General features: G+C 47.0%; 1 protein-coding gene across 44 annotated transcripts in view; it reads left to right on the forward strand.

Moving 5' to 3' along the window:
* The window catches only part of LOC135289121 (uncharacterized), a 262,105-nt gene that overhangs the window by 64,578 nt on the left and 175,321 nt on the right, over window positions 1-22,206 (forward strand). For all 44 annotated transcript variants that reach the window (XM_064402475.1, XM_064402478.1, XM_064402480.1 and 41 more), the window contains one exon: window positions 15,554-15,610. In XM_064402475.1, coding sequence (XP_064258545.1) covers window positions 15,554-15,610 — 57 coding nt within the window. The remainder of the gene's footprint in view (window positions 1-15,553; window positions 15,611-22,206) is intronic.

Below are 22,206 nucleotides of genomic sequence, written 5' to 3' on the forward strand. Positions count from 1 at the left end.
TACGATCTCTACCACTGTCTGGAGTCTAATCAGGCGGTTCAGGAGGTATATTGAGGTACGGTAACCCCAGCTACCATCCTGGGCCCAAGTGGCGGGCCCGTAGTATTCAATAATGCGCTCTGTGGGCCATTCTTCTTCCCCCCATTTTTGGCTTCCTTCAAAGATAGGGAATTTCTTCCTTACCTCCCTCTTCTGGCGGTCCAGGGTTTCATATAAGGGAGCCCCCAGTGATCTACTTTCTGATCGGGGTAAGGTAAAGAAAGCCGGTCTGATCAGTCCTAGGGTGCATGACCCTTTCCATCTCCAAGGCAGTTCACTGTATGCCTTTTTCCCACAAATCCAATATATTCCATTTGGTGCTTTCCAACTCTTTATATCTTTTGGTTTATTCCAAAAGTCCTTTAATTCCCTTATGGATTGGAAAGGGTTAGCCCCAGCAATCTTGTTCCAGCAAAGGCCAATTTTTTCACTCCAATCGCATTTATAATTTTTCCCTTGGCTCCAGTACCCCAAGGGAGGTTCTGGCTGCTAAATTTGGCTTTTATTATCCGAGCTTAATGTCAGTGTGGAAATACAGTGTGTGTACCCCACGATCTCCGTGTATTCTTTCCCCTCCTGGCTTATACAAATTGTTCCAATTACCCGTTTGTCCAGAGCCCATCCTTCTGGTCGTTGTATAACTTTGGAAATTTTGGTGTTGTCCCATTTTAACAGTTGTTCCGGTGTTAACTCTTCTCCTTTCCAAGGCCATTTTTCAGCTGATTTCAGCCCCCTACATATCCAACAATTTGACAGACCCAGTTCTGTAGCTATCTCTTGCATAAGATCTATAAATAGGTTTCTGTCTGATGTGGGTAAACCGAAATCATTGTACTGTTTTTCCAATTGATCGTATTGATCACTCAGGGTTTTTAATCTCTCTTGTTCTATTCTGCACCTCCTCATTTCAGATTCCTGTCTTTTTAGCTCCTGAGCAACTTGTTGGATCTTACTTTCTGGGTCTACTCCCTCCTTGTTTCTAGAGAAACAAAAAGTCTTGTCATACTGTAGGCAGACTCGATCATCATGATTTTCAAGCAAATCGATGATAACCGGTTCTTTTCTTAAAGGGATCTTGTTTTCATATTTCACATTTTTGCCCACCCAGTAGGTTTTTCCTCCCATGGCACACATTCCCAACTGTTCACTTTCATAGCATAACTTATTCACCTGATAATACCCTAGAAAAATTGATTCCATTCTTCCCCCTGTCCAGACAGTGCGGTTGCATTTATCACATACAGGAATTTTGACAGGTTCAATATTGCGCTTATGCCTTATATGGGTTGACTTAGCCTTTCTGGACGCTACCTCTTGCGGGATGCAGACTTCTTCCCCTTCTGTTATACAAGCCTTATATTGAGTGCCATTGAACCAACAGTGCCTGCTTATTGTGCCTTCCATGCAGTTCCTGGGTGTGAGGTTGGTAGAAGCCTCCGCCTCACACTGACCTCCCTCAGGGCCCTTGGTGCAGACTCTACACGTTTGGTTGGGGTTCCACTGTTCCAAATTGATTTGGTTCTTGGCATACGCACTAGTCCTGAGGCACGTGACTAGACTCAGGCTCATCAGGATTACTCCTACTATCATTCCTCTGCCTCCACTCTCGCCCACTGGGTTGCCACCAGCGGCGGGGAGAACCATCTTCTTGGCAGCAGGAAGTAGTTTCACGGAGATCATAACTAGCCCGAGCTGCGTACCTTCTCTTAAATATTTCCCACCGGTGGAGTCTTACTGGCCGGGCGCTGCAGGGTACTTTGATTTGTTTCCGGCACTCGAAGGCTAGAATTTGGGCCCAATATTGAAGCTTTCCCCTTAGTCCGTTTTGAAAGAGCCTAAACCACACTAGGGAGTCTGCCTCAATCACCCACAGTTCTTTGAGGAGCGTCAAAAACAGGTTAGTCAAGTGCACTTCATGATTAAAACAGTCTTCACACAGACCCCTAGGTCTCACCCCCCTTTCGCAGTGCACCACCCACGATTCTTTACAATAGAAGCACTTAAAGGTCATAAATGGGTGGCATGGGCAGTCAGGCTCTTGACACTTTATCCGGTCGATCTCGGTCATCAGCGTGGCTTGCGCAGTGTAAACTTCAGATCTCCAGGGGGAGAAACAACTTCCCACTCTGGTGTGCCCGCTTGAGGTTCCACCCGCTTAATCCTTGAAGCGTGGGTCCACCCCTTCTCAGCTGTTCGAACTGCCATGTCTGTGGTTAAGAGACCAAGAAAAGGCCCTTCCCAATGAGGGGATAATGGTACGTCTCTCCATGTTTTTATGAGGACGTAATCCCCTGGTCGGACTGGGTGAATGGCAAAACCTAAGGGAATTCCTTGTATTATCACTCCTTGTTTCCTTAGGTCCTGCAAGTTCCTATTAATAGCTACAAGGTATGGTCTTATTTGTCCATCCTCAATTTTGGGGTGCCCTATCGGCATCCCGTGTTCATACGGCATTCCGTATAACATTTCAAAAGGTGATATCCCTGTCTCTGAATTTGGCAGAGTCCTGATATTCAGTAGGGCCAGAGGGAGGCATTTGACCCAGGACATCTTTGTTTCTAATGTCAATTTCGATAACTGTGCCTTTAAGGTCTGGTTCATCCGCTCGACTTGACCAGGGCTCTGCGGGTGCCAAGGGGTATGATATTCCCAGCGGATCCCCAAGGCTTCTGCCATCTGTTTTATCACCCTTGAGGTGAAGTGTGTACCTTGATCTGAGTCAATGTATTTTATCAAACCGTACCTGGGTATTATTTCTTCCAACAATATTTTAGATACCACCTGTGCCGTGGCCTGGGAGCTCGGAAATGCCTCTACCCAATGTGTTAATTTATCTACTATTACTAATAGGCATCGGTATCTGCCTACCTTTGGTAAATCTGTAAAGTCCACCTGGACCCTCTCAAAGGGTCTATATGCTACCAGGCGGCTCCCCCGTGCCGTCTGCCTGGCCCAGGTTCCGGTTTATTTTCTGACATATCATGCATCCCTGCACCTCTTGTTTTGCTAACTCATATACTCCTTTGCATCCGAAAAACTTTAGGAATTGTTCTGCTAAAGCCAGTGCCCCCCAATGAGTTTGAGCGTGTAATCTTCTTAAGATTTTTCGAGTGTATTCCTTAGATAGTAATTCGCTCCCATCTGGCAATTTCCACTTACCTCCGTCTAGTTTTCCCCCCATCCTCTCATATCCTTCACTTTCCTTCTCAGAGAATTGGGGGGGAAATTCCTGTGCTTCCCCACCACGAATTTCTGGGGTACTTATCTATAAAAGTGCTGCGAGTTTGGCTTTCTGGTCTGCCAAGTTGTTACCTCTCGTCCTAAATTGTGCACCGGTTTGGTGCCCCTTTACATGTACTATTGCAATTCCTTCAGGTCCTCTGATGGCTGCCAGAATTTGTTTTATTAATTCTTCATGAATTAACCCCTTTCCTTCCATGCTAATTAATCCCCTTTCTTCCCAGATTTTTCCAAAGGTGTGCACAACCCCGTAGGCATACTTTGAGTCCATGTAAATGGTTCCTATTTTACCTTTTAATCGCAGCAGGGCTCTCAGCACTGCATACAATTCGCATGCCTGGGCTGACCAACTTGTGTTTAAAGGGCCCGATTCCACCGTTTCCCCAGTTATTCCGTCTATGATAGCATATCCAGTTTTTCGTTTTCCCTCTATAACTCTAGCAGATCCATCTACAAACCATTTTCCCCCTTCTTCTAATTCTTCTTCCTCTAAATCGGGCCTGATTTTGGTCTGTAGCTGAACCATTTCTGCACAATCGTGGGTGGGTATATCTAAGGCTTCTCCATATAATAATTGGGCCGGGTTTTGGACTGCTGTGCTTTTAAGTTCCAAATCGTGGGAATGGATTAAGATGGCTTCATATTTCAGAAGCCGTGCGTCGGTGAGCCATTTCTCTGCCTTTTGTTGCAGAATATTTCTGACATTGTGTGGAGAATATACTTCCAATGGAGCCCCGAAGGTTATCTTTTTGGCTTCCTCCACCAACACAGCCGTAGCCACGATAGCCTGGAGGCACATAGGCCACCCCCTGCTTGACAGGGTCCAGAAGTTTGGACACATAACCCACCGGTTTCTTTGATCCTGCCCAATTTTGTGTTAATACTCCATAAGCAGTGTGATTGCTTACATTTACAAATAATTGAAAAGGTCTCTTTACATCTGGCAGGCTCAATACCGGAGCTACAATGAGAGACTCTTTTAATTCCCTAAAGCTCTTTACATCCTGTTCGTTCCACTTGGGTTTTTCTGTAGTTAATTTTTCATATAAAAATTTTACTTTTTCACTGTACCCCTCAATCCATTGCCGGCAGAAGCCCAATAATCCCAAAATTTGTCTCACCTCTCGTTTTGACTGAGGAGAAGGCAGGGAGATAATTCCGGCTGTTCTATCAGGGTCTAACCTTTTCTTTCCCTCTACCAGCCAGTGACCCAAATACTTTACCTCGGGTTCTGTGAATTGCAGTTTGGACTTTGAGACTTTTAGACCTTTGTTTCCCAAGAAGTTTAGAAGGGAAATGGTGGTTGATTGCACTCCCTCCTCATTGGGACCCGCTATCAATAGGTCGTCTACATATTGTAGTAATTTGGTTCCCTTTTCCGGGACAAATTTGCTTAGGAGCTGTTCAAGAGCCTGGCCGAACAGGTTTGGTGAGTCTACAAACCCCTGTGGCAGGGAGGTCCATCTGAGTTGTTGCTTACGATTTGTCTCCAGATCCTCCCATTGAAAGGCAAAATAATTTCGGCTCTCTTCTGCCAGAGGGCAGGTCCAAAAAGCGTCTTTTAAATCAATTACGCTGTACCAGATATCTTCTGGCGACACATTATTTAGTAGGGTATACGGATTAGGGACAGTGGGAAACAAAGTCTTAGTCCTCTGGTTAACTGCTCTCAGATCCTGAACCAGGCGATAGCTCCTGTCTGATTTTCGGACCGCAAGAATGGGAGTATTGTGCCTAGACATACATGGTTCTAAAGTACCTTTATTAAATCTTCTATGATTGGTTTTAAACCCCACCGACCCTCCAGAGGCAGTGGGTACTGTTTCACCCTAATGGGGTCCTCCGGTTTCTCTATTTCTATCAATAGGGGTTCCATTTCCAGTCTCCCCGCCTCTCCTTCCTTATGCCATACCTTAGGGTTTATTTTTCCCTCATCTTCTGAAGTTAGCTTATATAAACTCACCACGAGTCATGATTCTTGAGCTATCAGGCTGACGCCTAAGTTTGCCATCAAATCCCTTCCCAACAGGTTATAGTCAGCTTCTTCTACCAACAACATATTCCGTAAGCATGTTTTATTTTTCGATTCTATTTCCACGTCTTTGATCACTGGTGCTTTAAAGGGTTCCCCCTTCACCCCGATTACCATCATGAAATCCTCGCTTTTAGAGCATCCCCGTGGAAGATGTTGTACAGTGCTCCTCTCAGCCCCAGAGTCTACTAAAAATACTATTTCCTGCTTATGGGATCCAATCTTAAGTTTTATCAAGGGCTCCCTCGGTGTTACAGACCCCATATTAAAAAGCCCCTGACACCTCTAGTCTTCTTGGAACATCTTTTCATCCTTCATCCTTTTTTTGCATTCCCTTTTAAAGTGTCCTTTTTGCTTGCAATAATAGCACTCCGGTGCTTCCCTTTGCCGGGGTGCAGGTTTCCTCGGTGGGTGCGCGGGTCTCCCCGTGGGTTTCTGCACCTGTGCCGCTTTCCCGGTGGTTGGATTCTTCTCCTGCTTCTGGGCTTCCCTCACTGCCACCACCAGAACCTTCGCTTGAATCTTTTGTTTTTCGTCCTCCCTCTGCATGTATACCTTTTGTGCCTCCCGCAATAGCTCCTGCAATGTCTTCTCTTGCCACTCTTCCAATTTTTCTAGCTTTTTCTGTATATCTTCCCATGATTTGGCTACGAATTGTGTTTTTAATAGTATGGCTCCTACCGGAGAGTCAGGGTCCGTACCTGAATACATTTGGAGACTTTTCCTCAGCCTTTCTAGCCATTCGGTAAGAGTTTCATCTTTCCCCTGGCATTCCCCCAAAGCCTTCCCCAGATTCTGTCCCTTTGGCACCGCCCCCCGGATACCCTGTATAATCATGTTCCTTAGTTCTATCATCTTCTGCCGATCCCCTTCTACCTGGGCATTCCAGGATGGCCGCTGGCTGGGCCATTTATCCTCCCCGCTCCCCGCTTGTGGGTTTCTGCGTTCCCAATCCTTTATTGCAGCCGCCCGTATCATGTCCCGCTCTTCCACATTAAACAGAGACCTCATAATAGCACAAATATCATCATATGAATAAATGCTGTTCCCTAGAAATTCATTCAGCCGCTCCGCCACCCCCAACGGATCATCCATGATCCTTCCCATCTCCTTTTTAAATGCCCGCACATCTCCTGAATTTATTGGCATGTTTACATAACCAATAACCCCTGGAGCAGTTGGGACTTCCCTGAGAGGAAAGAGACCCTCTTGTCCCTCCTCGTCCTCGCTATCGTCCTGGTGCGTTTTCCAGGTTTTGCGTCTCATGCGACTGGTGGGTGGGGATCCCTTCCCTGCTGATGTATGCACGCGTGTAGAGCTCTCCTCTTGTTGCGCCAGAGGAGGAAGGGATGATGTCCGTTCTGGTGGGGATGGGATTGCTGACGCTTGCTCTTGTGGGGATGGGACTTCTGGTGGTGGCGTCTGCGGTGTTGCCTGGCGGTGTCCGGGGTTCTCGGGTTCGGGGAGGGGTCCCTGCATCTGAGGGTTTGGGTATGGAGGAGGAAGATTCTCCAGGGGCTTCCAGGCCTTTAGTAAATCCTTTTGTTGCTTAGAAGTTCTGACGGGGAATAGCCTGATACTGGCGTATTCCCACAAATGAGCATACTCCAATTCCTTCCCTGTAGAACCCTCCTCAAACACAAACTCCCCCAGTGCTCTGCATATTTCTTTATAAAACGATCCGAACGTCGGCCAGAATATATATTTCCTAATTTCCATATCAGCCCATTTTTCCATGCAATAGTAGATTACCTTTTCTTTAGATTTTTGCCTCCTCGTAGGGCAATCCTCCCAATGTTCTAACATCCACCCCAGAGGACTGTGCCTCGGTATGTCGGGAGTATTACACCTTCCCCTCCTTCCTGATTTTTCAGGAGTCTTTCCCTGGATCTTGCTCTTTTTCAACCCCATTTTTTCTTTTACTTACCTTCCTTGTTACTAAATCTATTTAGTAGCCGAACTGCTTTTTTCTGTTTTTATTGGTATACCAAAAAAGAAAAACCTATTGCTGACTTACTGGTCGCGCAGTGAACCGAGCCACGGATTTTTAGTCAAGAAAATGAAGAGCTCTCTTACCTATCCCTGGATCCAGCGAGGTCTCATCTTTCCTTGGGTTTTTATGGACTCCCCGTTCCCTCCTGATCCAGCCCGTGATCGATAAAACACCCCCCTTTCCCCTTTCGTTTCCCGGGGCTTTTTGGGTTGGTATGTGTTCCAAACGAGCTTTTCACCCGCTTCCCCCGCGACCGACCACTTTCCTCGTGGAAGAGTGGAACTGCGATCTTGGAGTCCACACTCGCTTCGTGATATTTATCACGTCACATACACACTCGATCACTCCCCACTCAACCACGCGATACTTACGGTTCATTTTCCTGCGTGGAGCCTTTGTGCACGTCATTTTTACAAGTAAAAATTGCCGGCAATACGGAGAATTATCTCCATCCTCGAGAGCTCTGGGCACATTTTTACCTTTCGATTGTGGCTTTGTTTTTTAGGCTACAAAAAGTTTGTATAATCTGATTGGTTCCGCTGGGCTATCCCAATATCGTCCGGCCGCTGAATTCAGCGGGGCGCCGCCTGGACCTCGAGAGGAGACCCTGGAATCCTTATCAGATCATGTCGGGCTGGTCACCAAGTTTGTTATAGGTAAAAATGAAAATATGCCCAATTATAATAATAATAATATAAAAAGAATTTATTTCACGACCGTAATACAGTCCCGACAGCCAACAATCAAACAGCATAACACTCCCGGGAGGTAAGCTGGGTGAACGTGGGAAGTGGTCTCTATCGCACCAAGTCCCCCTCATCCACACTGGCTGCTCCGAGGCAGCGGTTCTTATGTGATTTATTTTGCCCGCGGCAGAGTCCCTTTGTTTCTTTCTGAGTTCTTCATATTCAAGTTGGTTTCTTTCTTCGGTTTGGGCTGCACAAAGCCTTCGTCCGGGAATTGAATAATACACTTCCCCGATTCCCAGAATCTGGCATTCAGATGGAAGGTGTTGATGGCTCTGGTCATCTCAGATAGGTATCTTGTCCAGGCCATCATCTCTTGGGCGTCACGGGGCACATGCTTTTGTGAATGCCCATCTCCTGTGCATCCGAGGTTTCCTTCGCATGTAAATGTTGTGGTGCCTCTCTGCCCATCTGCCGCGGTTTCGCCATCCTGAGGATAAAAATTCCTCTCCCTTCCCTTATATTACAGTAAGTTCGTTTTTAGATATACTGTAAAAGTCATAGTCTTTTCTCTTAAAAGCTACAAGCCTGTTATTATCATGGTTGTATGTCCATTCAGTTACCAGCAAGAAAGGATGCCATTATAAATTAGAGATGCTTTTATACATATTCCTTTTTATATAATTCTATCTGCATGAATTACTAACTATATCTCTAACAAAAAGGTGTCTCCCTGGAATGCAAGTATGTGGAATGTTTCAGCCAGACAACAGCATTTCAGAGATAGATAGTGATTGGCCTGTTTGTGTGAAGCTGGAAGCGCTTAGCAGTGTCTCCTGTGTCTTGTAGGAAGCAAAGTCTTAGCTCTTTGGCAGTGGTACGCCAATGTACAGAAAGGCCGTGTAGGCTGCTGCTAAAACTGTAGAAGATGCTGTGTGTGAGGCTACATGCATGCTTTCCAAGGGTGGTTTCACCATGGTGCACTGTGATGGAAGCATCCACCTCCTGTTGGACCTGGGTGTCCTGGTAACGGGAGTAGGGTGCCAGTTTAGCACTATGTGCATGTAAGCAAACTGTACTGTACCACCCTCTGTGTCATTCCTGAATAACTGCTAATGATAGATCAGTTGCAGTAGCTGCCTCCTGTACACCCAACACCTCAGGTTACAAGATGGGTGTTAAATGACATAAGGGAGTAGAGGCAAACCTTCAAAGGTGGGGTAGTGTTTCTTTTCTTCACACAAATGACTCAGCCCTGATGACTCTCCTCTGGGGAAGCACCAGCCTGGGTGGGGGGTGGGGAGGGGTTATCTTTGCTATTGGGCCATAATGGACTCCATGGCACTAGGGTAATAGACAGCTGCAAGGACTTAGACCATCAAAGACTCCCAGAATATCCCACGACTCACAGTATTACATTCCTCCACTGTGAAACTCCCTGTCCTGGGGGAGGTACTGAGCATTCTCACCTGAACCTGAGCATATATATAATCTTTGGGTTTGGGCACATGGGGCACCTCCATTTGATGGATCCAGAGGAAGACCAGAATTTCAACAGTACTGTGACCCTCAACTTACGAACAGTGTGCCAATATAGACTCCGACTTTGTGGGTTAAAGCCAGTTTTCTCTGTTTCATTGTATTTTTTGTAATCTCCAGTAAATTGTAGCTCCGACCTGTAATCTCTCTTGAGGTAGTTGAATGGGATTCATTTCCCCTGCCGGTTTACTTTTAAACCAGCACATCTTTTGGCGCCCAATGTGAGGCTCGCGAGAGGTCGGAATTACAGTTTTGTTCTAAAGCATTTGTGTATTGGGGTATGGCAACTTTCCTGATCATCATGTTTCTTGGTGTATTCACATGCATGTTGTGCCCTGTACATATTTCTGCATTGGGGGAAGTATTTGCTCATCATGATGCTCTCTTTATGAGCAGGAGAGGAATCAAAGCTGCTTTGCTGATTTTCTGCGTTTATGGCATGGTAACATCAGAGGCAATGAGTTTCATTTGGAATGTGTATTCAGTCTTGTTTGCCTGTCCTAGCCTGTGCTGCTACCTCTGGGGCCTCATTAATAATGGCACACAGCCTGATGCCTTGGAGTGGCTACTTGGAACAGAGGCTAGACAAGGTTAAGAGAATAAAAGTAGGTATTTATTAAAGGCCTTCAAAAGGCACACCTTGGTCAGTTATGGCGGGCTATTACCCTCAGGGCAGAAGCCCAGCGGGGAATGCCGGCCGGCCAGGATAGCTCAGCGGGGGGCTCAGGCAACCCAGGCAAGCTATAGTGATTTGCAGCTAGCTCTTTTGTGATTTCAGCTCTTTCAGCTTGCCAGGTGCCATCGCCCTAGGTGCCGCGCAGCAGACGCAGAGAGAGAGGGAGAAGCGCTGTATGGGTTCCGCAGGGTTCTTTTATTCGGGTGTCCGCGAAGGGTCCAGTGACAGCTCTCCTCTCCCGAACTGGGCAGAGTTAGGGGTTTTTATACCCTACAGGGGTTTTGAAAACTGTCCAATAGTACGGGTCAGGGGAAAGTGACCTATGGATTTGCAGGGAGATAGCAGGGTCCGAAAGACGGAAGAGAGGGGCTTCTAAAGCCTTAGTCATGCTGACTTTGGCATTTCCTAGCTCAGGCTTCTGATCGCCAAGGCCTTGCAGGCCTTGTGCCTGCTACAGGCAGTCAGAAGCCTCAGAGGCTACACCCAAGATGGACGATGGTCATGAGTTTTCCAGACAGATATAAGTTTGGTCCATTTACATATCAGGGGTAAATCCTCCAATTACAGCTTCAGGTAATGAAGTCATATGCCCCCAGTTTGCTCCCCTCCCCCAATTCTCTTTTGTTTATCATTTCCAGGGCCTGAGGCAGTAGGGTGTCCTTGGATCTCAAGACTAGGGTGGTCATTTTGTCTGACTAAAATGTGGAGACAGATGGCTAACACTTTATATGGAGTTCAGAGTTATGCACTAATGCAGTACAGGATTTGAAAAGTATAAGGCAGCAAGCCTGTGGGGTGAAGTGGAGAGAATGTTGTTTTCCAGCCCTTCAGGCCTGCTACAACAGTTTTTGAGAATGTTGAGTTCCCTCTAGATGTTAAGGGCAGCATGATCTTCTTGTTAGTTCTGCTAAGTTTTCTCTATACGGCTTGCACTGTCTGCACCATGCTTACAGAATCACAGAATAACTAGGTTGGAAGAGACCTTCAAGATCATCAAGTCCAACCCATGCCCCAAACACCTTAAGTAAACCACGCCACCAAGTGCCATATCCAGTCTTTTGTTGAACACATCCAGGGATGGTGACTCCACCACCTCCCCAGGCAGGCCATTCCAATATTGTATTACTTTTTCTGTGAAAAACTTCTTCCTAAAATCCAACCAATATTTCCCCTGTCGCAGCTTGAGACTGTGTCCTCTCGTTCTGGCATTTGTTGCCTGGAGAAGGAGACCGACCCCCACCTAACTACAACCACATTTCAGGAAGTTTTAGAATGCAATAAGATCACCTCTGAGTCTCCTTTTCTCCAGGCTAAACAACCCCAGGTCCGTCAGTCGTTCCTCATAGGGCTTGTGTTCCAAGCCCCTCACCAGCCTTGTCACTCTTCTCTGGACGTGCTCAAGCGTCTCGACGGCCGTCCTAAAACGTGGGGCCCAGAACTGGACACAGTATTCAAGGTGTGGCCTCAGCAGTGCCGAGTACGGGGGAAGTATGACCTCCCTGCTCCTGCTGGACGCACTGTTCCTGATACAGACCAGGACGCCGTTGGCCTTCTTGGCTACCAGGGCACACTGCTGGCTCATGTTCAGTCTGTTGTCGACCAGTACCCTCAGGTCCTTTTCCACCTGGGCACTGTTCAGCCACACCTTCCCCAGCCAATAACGTTGCAGGGCGTTATTGTGGCCAAAGTGCAGGACTTGGCACTTGGACTTATTAAACTCCATCCCATTGGACTTTGACCATCCATCCAACCGTTCTGGGTCTCTCTGCAGAGCCCTTCTCCCTTCCAACAGATCAGCACATGCCCCCAACTTGGTGCCACCTGCAAACTTACTAATGGAGGTTTCAATACCCTCATCCATGTCATCAATGAAGATATTGAACAAAACAGGTCCCAGCACAGGCCCGTGAAGGACACCACTGGTGACCGGTCGCCAGCTGGATGCAGCACCGTTCACCAGCACTCTCTGGGCCCAGCCATCCAGCCATTTCTTAACCCAGCAAAGAGTGCTCCTGTCCAAGCCGTGGGCTGCCGGCTTTTCCAGGAGTATGATGTGGGAGACAGTGTCAAAGGCCTTGCTGATGTTTGGTTCCTTTCCAATTTCTATACTCTATTGTGATCTATTCCAGGTTTCAATATCCCAGGATGTATATCCCAGATGGTGGGGCCCAGCTGACAGATGTGGAGTCCAGCATCTATTTTCTAGGACCATTAATCTATGACAATGATGTCCAGCTTCCCTTTCTAAATCAGTAATCAGTGACATTGATGTCCATCTTCCTTTTTCAGGATGTTTTCGCCATTTCGATAGGAACTTGGGATGGGTTCACTTCCTTCTTTTGTTTAAATCCTTTATGCATTCTAAAGCTACAGTTTAAAATCCCTAATACAAAGCAACATTCTAAAGCTATAATTCAAAGGTTCTTATTACAAAAACAGCTTAAGACTTATAATAGTTAATTGCAAACAAAAGATTGGTTCAAAGGCCTTCTTCCATGCTTTGCTTTCCACGGTTGTTTATTAGAACTCATCTTTATAACTGTCCCACGGCCCTGTTCCCCACATTTCACAATTACAATTACACAGGTTACCTTTATTTACCTGATACGAAACACAACTTTGTATTTCACAAAATCAACAGGCACCGTATGCATGCAAGCCATTGCTGGACCAGAAGGACAGCCTAAGCTGGTGGCAGTCGCCCTTGTTCAGAAAAGAAAATCCGCATAGTGAATGACGAGGAAGAGGCAGGACCTTCACATCCAGCAGAAGAGACAGAGCCAGAAAACGTCACTCGATCCCTATTATCCCTGGGCAAGCTGCGTGAGCTGCGTAGAGAGTTCACATGCGAGGCAAATGAGTCCATGTTGACCAGGCTGCTCTGAATCCGGGATGCTATGGCTAATGATAGAATTCCGGATGGTATCGTAGGCAGGCAACAGGGATGCCTGTCCCGGGGTGTGGCTATTGACCAGGGGATCGGGAAAAGACAGGAAACTCTGAGCCTCTGGCGACGACTGCTGTCAAGTGTGAGGGAAAGGCACCTTTGTGCCCACGTTTCGCCTGTGGAAACGAAACTGGCTGGGCATGTCTGGAGCCTGGAAGAGAAAATTGAAGAGGGCTACCAGAAACTAAGAGAGGAGGTTAAGCAGGGTATCTTCCATATCTCGCCAGGACAGACGAGAGTCTCTGCTATTAGGAGCAGGCGTCCCCCAGCTAAGGAGAAAGTGTACACTCCATGAGGGTATACTCCCGGCAGCATAGGAGTGATGTTATGTCCAGAGAGAGGAAAAGGGGGTGCTTCCCCTTTCAAAAGGGTTCCTGCAAACTCACGGGGGTGGCAGCTGGTCTCAGTGCTAGTAGTGGTCGAGGTGCGGTGGCGGACAGCTGGAATCTTCTCAGCAGCAGCGGGCACAGGTGGGGAAGGTAGGCAGGACTCAGTCGTAGTGCTGAGTTGCAACGCAGCAAAGTCGCGGGTCAGAGCACACAATCTCCCTTGGCACCATGCTGCAGACCCCCCCCCAGTTAAAACTCCCCTACCCCCACTGGAGAATCGTAGTATCCTAGACCAGCCCAGGTGTGAAGGGACCTTGAAAGATCATCTGTTGCAGCCTCTTGTGGGAAAGGGTGCCTAGATGACATTATTTAGCACCCTGTCCAACCGCATGTGGAAAACCTCCAGCAATGGGGACTGGTGCAACTTGTGCCTGTTGTCCCTTGTCTTCTCCATGTGGCTCCCTTGAAGTACTGGAATACTGTGTGGAGGTTCCCACTGAGTCTAGGCAGGTGCCTAGCATTTTGCAACTAATTCCTTTGTCATTGCTGGCCTTCATGCAGCCGCTAGCTGTATTTAGATGTTCCTCCACAGCTTTTGGATCATGCTGAGCCCATTTGTCCGAGTATTTAAGACTTAGGCTTATTCCCTGCTTCTGTAAGTATTCAGTGATATCTCTTGCCATCCCTCTGACTCTGCCAAGTAGTGCAAATGGTTGTTTTAGGTCGCTTGAAGAATCGGCAGAAAAGGTATCAGCAAAAGCAGGTTCTCCAGCCCTTTGAGCATCTTCGTGGCCCTCCTTGGGACGCTCTCCATTCTGTCCGCCTCTTTGTATTGAATTCTGGGGAAGAGAACTGCACACAGAGTGTGGCCTGCAGGCATGGCCTCTGTGAGAAGAGGCGGTGGTCTGCTCTGCACTAGTCACAGCTAGTTTTCACCAGCTAGGCACCAGACTTCCCTGAGAGCCAAAAGCGAGCAACTCAGCAAAGCTGGTGGCACCCTTGTGTAAGCATATTTAAGAAAGGGTAAAGCGCTGTCTGGGGCAGGTATTTCCCTGCTGCCCTTAGATCTGGCAGGTGGCTATGTCCTGAAGGAACTTTTTCATCTTATTTTCTCCTCCTGTCCTATTGAGGAGGGGTGGTGAGAGAACAGCTGGCTGAGCCCCTGGCAGCCAGCCATGGTCTGACCTCATAAAGCCTAAAAGGCATATTCTTCCTTGTAGAAGGGGTTGGTGGCTTAGAGATTTTAGGAACAGGACTGAATGTTGGTTTGAGTGAAGGGCAGGTACCAATCCGTCTTCTATAACTGCAATTTCAGCAGCAAAGGACAGCTGAGAATCAGGCCCCAATGATGCTGGTTTGGGTGTTGCTAAGATGGAGTTCATTTCCCCGTAGCAGCTCTCACAGTGCCGTGTGTCACGTGAAAAAGGGAGGAGGCTTCCTTGACCCTTGGTGTGGGGAGATTTACTCAGTCTTTAGTGGTTAATTTGTCTGTCTTTCAGGAAAGTTGAGACCGTTGTGCCCGACCAGTCTGTCAGCATCCCATTGGGGGGATCCTTCACTGAGCAGTCCTACAGGATCAGAGGGTGGTTCGAGTGGCTTAGGGAAACACACCAACAGTGTAAGAGAGACCCCTGCAGCAGGTCTTCCCCTTTACCCATTGTGTTACCCTGCTGCTGCTGACTGGTAGCGTCTGCCAAAGATTCACACTAACACTTTATGGAATGACACGCTTTATTAATATAAATTGTGACAGGTTAAGGTTCGAAGATTGTCGGTGATAGTGTCTGACTGCAAAAATATATTTGAAGGAATACACAGACAAGCTCTAATCCCCAATAAAATGTTCAGCATGCATAGAGTATGATTCTTATCCAATAGGCATCTCTATGGGGGAGAAGACAGGTTCAGCCAATCAACTGATCCCAGCAGCTACGATGGAGTCTTCCCTAAATTTTCCCCATTCTTGACTTATTTTTATACTATTTCTGTGTGTTTAAGTGGAGCTCGAGTGACTCTAGTCATACATACCTTTGTTACTGATTGGTGTAGAATTCTCTTACTTTGCTTTACAGGTACAGTCAGAAAGAACAGAGAGCACATGCCCAGTGAGGGATGGTCGCACTTTGGAGGTGGGTACCTTTGGGACGGAGGTGTGCGTTAATATTATTATTATTATTAGGCTTTAATGAAGCAAGTTCATCTAAGGAGAGTGGTTTCACCACAGTTGCTGTCTCAGCAGTAAGACATCTTCCCCTGTCTCCCTTGGTTGACAGGTGGTATGCTGTTTATCAGCTGCAAAGTACCATGGAGTTCCCTTCCCTGCAAGGATTTCTGCAGAGCCTGGCCTTCACTCCGCTCCACCCTCCATTCCATCCCTCTTAGCAGGTGTGTGTGTGTATGGGGAATCATCATGGAATAGGTTTCAAGTCATGCCAACTGTATTCCACTCAGGGAGCAGCAACTGTGATTTACCCTATAATTCCCGTACTGTTATAACTCCTGTGAGGATGCTAATATAAGTCCTAAGTTTCCTCTAATTGAATCCCCAGTTACCGGTCCACAGGGTCCCCGGTCATTTTCCCACACCGTGCTTTGCACTGGTAGCTAGAAAGGTGTTGATAACACACCAGTGTTTTGGCTACTGCTGGGCAGTGTTGGCACAGCATCAGCGCTGTCTCTCCAACATTCTGCCCCAGCATCAGTAGGCTGGGGGTGGGCAAGATCCTGGGAGGAGACACCACTAGACCAGCTGACCCAAACTGGCCAGAGGGATATTCTGTACCATATGACATCAGCCCAGAAATAAAAGCTAGGTAAAGGGAGGAGGAAAGGGGGGCATTTCTTATTTACAGTGTTTACCTTCCAGAGAAACTGCTACGTGTCTGGAAGCCCTGCTTCCCAGGAAGTGGCTAGGCAGTGCTTGCTGATCAAAAGTAGACAATAAGGTTGGGGGTTTTTTCCCCTCTCCTTGTTCGTGTGCAAACTTTCACTTTTGCTTTAGTAAACTGCCTTATCTCAATCTGCAAGTTGTTTTTCATCTCTCCTGTCCAGCTGGGAAGGGGGAGTGACAGAGTTGTTGGCTGAACACCTGGCATCTAGCCAAGATAAACCCACACCAGTCCTTTTTGGTTCCTAACGTGAGCTGAGACAATGGCAGTTATATATCTTGCATGGTATAGTAATAGCAGTTCTTGAGTAGCAAGCTCCTGTGTGGGGACATGGAGTTTGTCGGGTACGCTGCTTATCTCTTTGTTTTGTTCAGTTTGGGAACATGTTAATACAAACAGTGTCTCTGCGCTTTGCTGTGACATTGGTGGCTTTGTTGTGCTGGAGGAGCTATCTTCTGGGGACAATGAGGGAATCCCTCTCCCTCTCCCTATCTGGGATTGATGTGTATTGTTTTAGAATGCAGGCTCCCGTGTTCCTTGTTCTTCCTCATGTAAGCTGTTGAATGCTATTAATACTATTAACTAATACTGTTGGCCTACTATGGGGTTTGTGGAATCTGGTGTCATCCTGCTGTAAGACAAAACAAACTGTAGGTGAGGAGATATTGAAATGTGCCCTGAAGCGGCTGGTCCCTGGATGGCAGTGTGTGTGGAAGGATTTGGGCAGGTTCCTAGAGTGGTTATCACCTCCCCTTGCCTGGGACTTTACACCTAAACAGGCAATGAGCCCTGGCAAACGGTTGTGTCACCTGATAGAAGGGTGCCTTACCTACCCCGATGAAACCCAGCAGCTTCTCACCCTGTACGAGGCCCTGGGCTATCCCTGTTGAGCCACAGTTCAGTACTGTCAGAGGAGTGTGGCTGAGGCAGGGACCCAAAGTGCATTTGAGGACACTATGGCTGAGATAGGGACCCAAACAACAACGACTACAGTAATTGCCCCCCAGAAGTGTCAAAGAAAAGGTGAATAAGGAGAGCCAAGGAGCGATCAGCAAGACTCACTCACCTTTTAGTCGTCCCATGTGGCCAGTGCAAAAGTCTGATGGAGGGTGGAGGTTAACAGTAGACCATCGTGGCCTCAATGAAATAATGCCCCCACTGAGTGCTCCTGTACTGCACATGTTAGAGCTCCAATATGAACTGGAGTCAAAGGCAGCCAGGTGGTGTGCTGCACTTGGCATTGTCAATGCATTTTTCTCAATTCCTTTGGCAGCAGAGTGCAGACTGCAGTTTGCTTCCATGTGGCGGGGTGTCCAATACACCAGGAATCGACTGTCCCGGGGGTGGAAACACAGCCCTAGCATCTCCCATGGACTGATGCAAAGTGTACTGAGGATGGGTGATGCCCCTGATCGTCTGCAATGCATTCATGACATCATTGTGTGGGGCACTGAAGCAGAAGAAGTGTTTGAGAAGGGAAAAAGAATAGTTCAGAATGTTCTGAAAGCTGGGTTTGCCATAAAGAAAAGCAAGGTCAAGGGACCTGCATGGGACATCCAGTTCTTGGGCGTCAAATGGCAGGATGGCCGCTGTCATGTGCCTATGGATGTGGTTAAGAAGATAGGAACTATGTCTTCACCAGCTAAGAAGATGGAAATACCCTCTTTCGTAGGCTGCCTGGGGTTTTGGATAATGCGTATTCCAGGTTATAGTCAGCTTGTGAGGCCCCTCTATCAAGTGACCCGGAAGAAGAACCATTCTGAACGGGGCCTTGAGCAACAACAGGCCTTTGAGCAGATCAAAGAGGAAATAGCTTGTGCGGTAGCTCTTGGGCCTGTTCAGACTGCACCAGCCCTGCAAAATATACTCTACGCTGCAGCTAGGTAGCATGGTCTCACTTGGAGCCTCTGGCAAAGAACATCAAGAGAAACCCAAAGTCGATCATTAGGGTTTTGGAGCCGGGGTTATTGAGGGTCAGAAGGCCCTCTCCACTCCAGCTGAAAAAGAAATATTAGCAGCGTATGAGCGGGTTTGAGCATCCTCAAATGTTTTTGGGATAGAAGCCTGTCTACTATTGACACTGCAATTTCCTGTGCTACACTAGATGTTCAAAGGAAGCATCCCTTCGACGCATCGTGCTGTTGTTTTGGCAATCCCTTGTGTGAGGATGTTGCTTAGGCTGAGACCCCTGGTGCGAGGACACGAGGCTTGACTCCATGTTGATCAGAAGGCTGATTTATTATGTTATATATTATACTAAAATGCTACATTACAGCTATACTAAAAGAACAGAGAGAAAGAGATCAGAAGGCTACAAAGACAAGAATAGAACAGGAATGAATAACAAAAATCCTGTGACTGCTCACAGCCTTGGCACAGGTGGCTGTGATTGGTCACTGATTGAAAACAATCCACATGGACCAATGGAAGATTCACCTGTGGCACTCCACAGCAGCAGATAGTTATTGTTTACATTTCTTTCCTGAGGCTCTCAGCTCCTCAGGACAGGAAAAATCCTAGCAGAGGCTTTTTCACTAAAAATCCTGGCAACATGAGGACACGAGGCTTGACTCCATTTTCATCAGAAGGCTGATTTATTATGTTATATATTATATTAAAATACTACATTAAAACTATACTAAAAAGAACAGAGAGAAGAAGATCAGAAGGCTACAAAGACAAGAACAGAATAGGAATGAATAACAAAAATCCTGTGACTGCTCACAGCCTTGGCACAGGTAGCTGTGATTGGTCACTGATTGAAAACAATCCACATGGACCAATGGAAGATGCACCTGTGGCCTTCCACAGCAGCAGATAGTTATTGTTTACATTTCTTCCCTGAGGCTCTCAGCTCCTCAGGACAGGAAAAATCCTAGCAGAGGAATTTTCACTAAAATATCATGGTTACATCGTGCAAACAGCGCTACATGGAGTAAGTGGGTGGGTAGTGCTGATCACACAACGAGCTTGACTGGGGAAACCCAGTTGCCTGAGAATCCATGAAAAAAGGCAGAGATTTAGGATAATTTCTTTGAAAGGTCACTCGTGCTCAAGAAGCACCTCCATATAATGAGTTATCAGAAGATGAAAGAGGCCATGGTCTCTTTACTGATGTATCCTGCATTGTGGGAGGAAAGCATCAGAGGTGGAAAGCTGCTGTGTGGCGTCCCACAGAACGAGTCGTTGAGGCCGCTGAAGGAGAAGAAAAGTGCCTGGTTCTGTGTCTCTATAGTGACTCCTGGATGGTGGCTAATGCCCTATGAAGGTGGCTACAGCAATGGAAGAAGACCAATTGGCAATGCAAGGGTAAACCCATTTGGGCTGCTGCGTTGTGGCAGGACATCACTGCACAGATAGAAAACATGGCTCTGAAGGAATGTCACGTAGATGTTTACATGCCCAAATGCCGTGCCACTGAGTAACATCACAATGATGAACAGCTAGATAAGGCTGCCAAAATGGAAATAGCTCAGGTAGACTTAGACTGGGAGCAGAAGTGTGAACTATTTACAGTGCGATGGGCCCATGAAACATCAGGACATCTAGGAAAAGATGCAACCTACAGATGAGCTTGTGATCGAGGGGTGGATCTGATCACAGAGGCTATCACACAGGTCACCCATGAATGTGAAACATGTGCTGCAATCGAGTGAGCCACACGAGTACAATCTCCTTGGAATAGATGGCCTAGCTGGGTTTTAAAGGTGGTGAGGCCTGGCAAATTGACTATATTGGACCACTGCCATGAACACACCAAGGCAAGAGCTTACATACTCACCATGGTAGAGGCAACTACTGGTTGGCTGGAAAAATACCCTCTAAGCCATGCTCGAAACACCATCTTAGGCCTTGAGAGACACATTTTGTGGTGTCATGGTACCCCAGAAAGAATGGAATCAATGAGGCTTGTTTTTGAAATAACCTCGTAATCTCTTGGGCAAAGAAGCATGTGGATATATCACATCCCTTACCACCCACAAGCATCTGGAAAGATTGAGAGGTATGGTGGACTGTCAAGAGGGTTAGGCAATCGGGCATGGAAGCATTGGGATGCAAATTTAGCAGAAGCCACTTGTCTGGTTAACACCAGAAGATGTGCTAACCGCGCTGGTCCTGCCCAAACAAAACCACTACATACTGTGGGAGGAGATAAGGTCCCCATACTACACACAGGAAAGTGGCTGAGGAGGTTGGTGTGGAATTCTCCTCCCATGGGAAAAGGCAAACCTGTTAATGGGATTGTCTTTGCTCAGGGACCTGGGTGTACTTGGTGGGTAATGCAGAAGGATGGGGAGACCTGGTGTGTGTCTCAAGGAGATTTAACCTTGGGGGGAAATAATGAGTGTAAATTGTATGTTGCAGGGAGTAAAGTAGCAGGAGTGGCATGAACCGACGATGAGTGAATTTTACGAGGCGTGAGGAGAGTGCAACAATAGCCCAGGCAAGGGTGCCAAACGATCGTGTGTGTCGCTTCTGCCCCGAGCACCCATCTTGATGGAATGGAGCCCAAGTCATGGCCTGTTTGTAAACATCCAGAGGGGTGGAGGAAACCCATGGAATGGGAAAATAATATCGATCTTTGAAAGGAAGGGGGACGGTAGTTAATGAAAATGTATACGTGTGTTGGGCATAAAGATGGTTTAAGCATGGAGTTTAAGTTCTAAGCGTTGGTAAGAAGGGATTGCAGTCATGACAAATAAATACAACGGAATTATTAGAAGACAGATATCTATATATATAAAAAATTCTGTGGCATCTGAGTATGATGCAAATGGTGTGAATTAAGGGGTGGAGTTTGTATTGGGTGTGGCTGAGATGGAATTAGTTTTCCCCATAGCGGCCATCAGTGCCATGCTTTGCATTGGTAACTAGAAAGGTGTTGATAACACCCCAGTGTTTTGGCTACTGCTGGGCAGTGTTGGCACAGCATCAGCGCTGACTCTCCAACATTCTGTCCCTCATCAGTAGGCTGGGGGTGGGCAAGATCCTGGGAGGAGACACCACTAGACCAGGTGACCCAAACTGGCCCGAGGGCTATTCTGTACCATATGACTTCAGCTCAGAAATAAAAGCTACGTTAAGGAGGGGGAAGGGGGCACATTTGTTATTTACAACGTTTCCGTTTTGGAGCAACCCCTACGCGTGCTGAAGGCCTGCTTCTTGGAAAGTGCTTGCTGATGGGAACTAGAGGATATAATTATTTGTTTTTCTTGTTTGGTTTTTCATGCAAAAACTTTCTCTTTTCCTTTAGTAGACTGCCTTATCTCACCCTGTGAGTTGTTTTCCATCTTCTTTTCTCTCTGCGTCAAGCTTAGAAGGGGCAGTGATAGAGTGGCTCTGTGGGCACCTGTCATCCAGCCAAGGTCAACCCACCACCGATGCTTTTGATGCCATCCAGGTGTTGTAGGATAAGGGCGCTGATAATGCGGGTAAATAATTGGCCGTGGAGCTGGTGCTTGCAACAGCGTTCTGGGTTCTATGAACACGGGACCCTGTTTTTGTATCAGCATCTGCATGGGAGAGCGGAGCTCCATCTCACTAAGCGGAGCAAAGATATTTTTGCCAGTAGGATAGCCGACCTCATTAGGAGGGCTTTAAACTGAAAGCACGGTGTTGCGGCAGGGCATCCCCGAACTGGAAATAATTACCATTAACTCCGTGATTCACAGAAGGCTGATCAATCTCTTTATTATATATATATATATATATATATATATATGTATATGTATATATGTATATATGTATATTTATATATATATGATTATTAAGAAACCCATTGCTTTTATAGACAGTTCCGATACACCTGGACCTAATTGTCCCTTGAATCCAAACAC

This window comes from Passer domesticus, chromosome W (assembly GCF_036417665.1).
Source record: "Passer domesticus isolate bPasDom1 chromosome W, bPasDom1.hap1, whole genome shotgun sequence".
NCBI lineage: Eukaryota > Metazoa > Chordata > Aves > Passeriformes > Passeridae > Passer > Passer domesticus.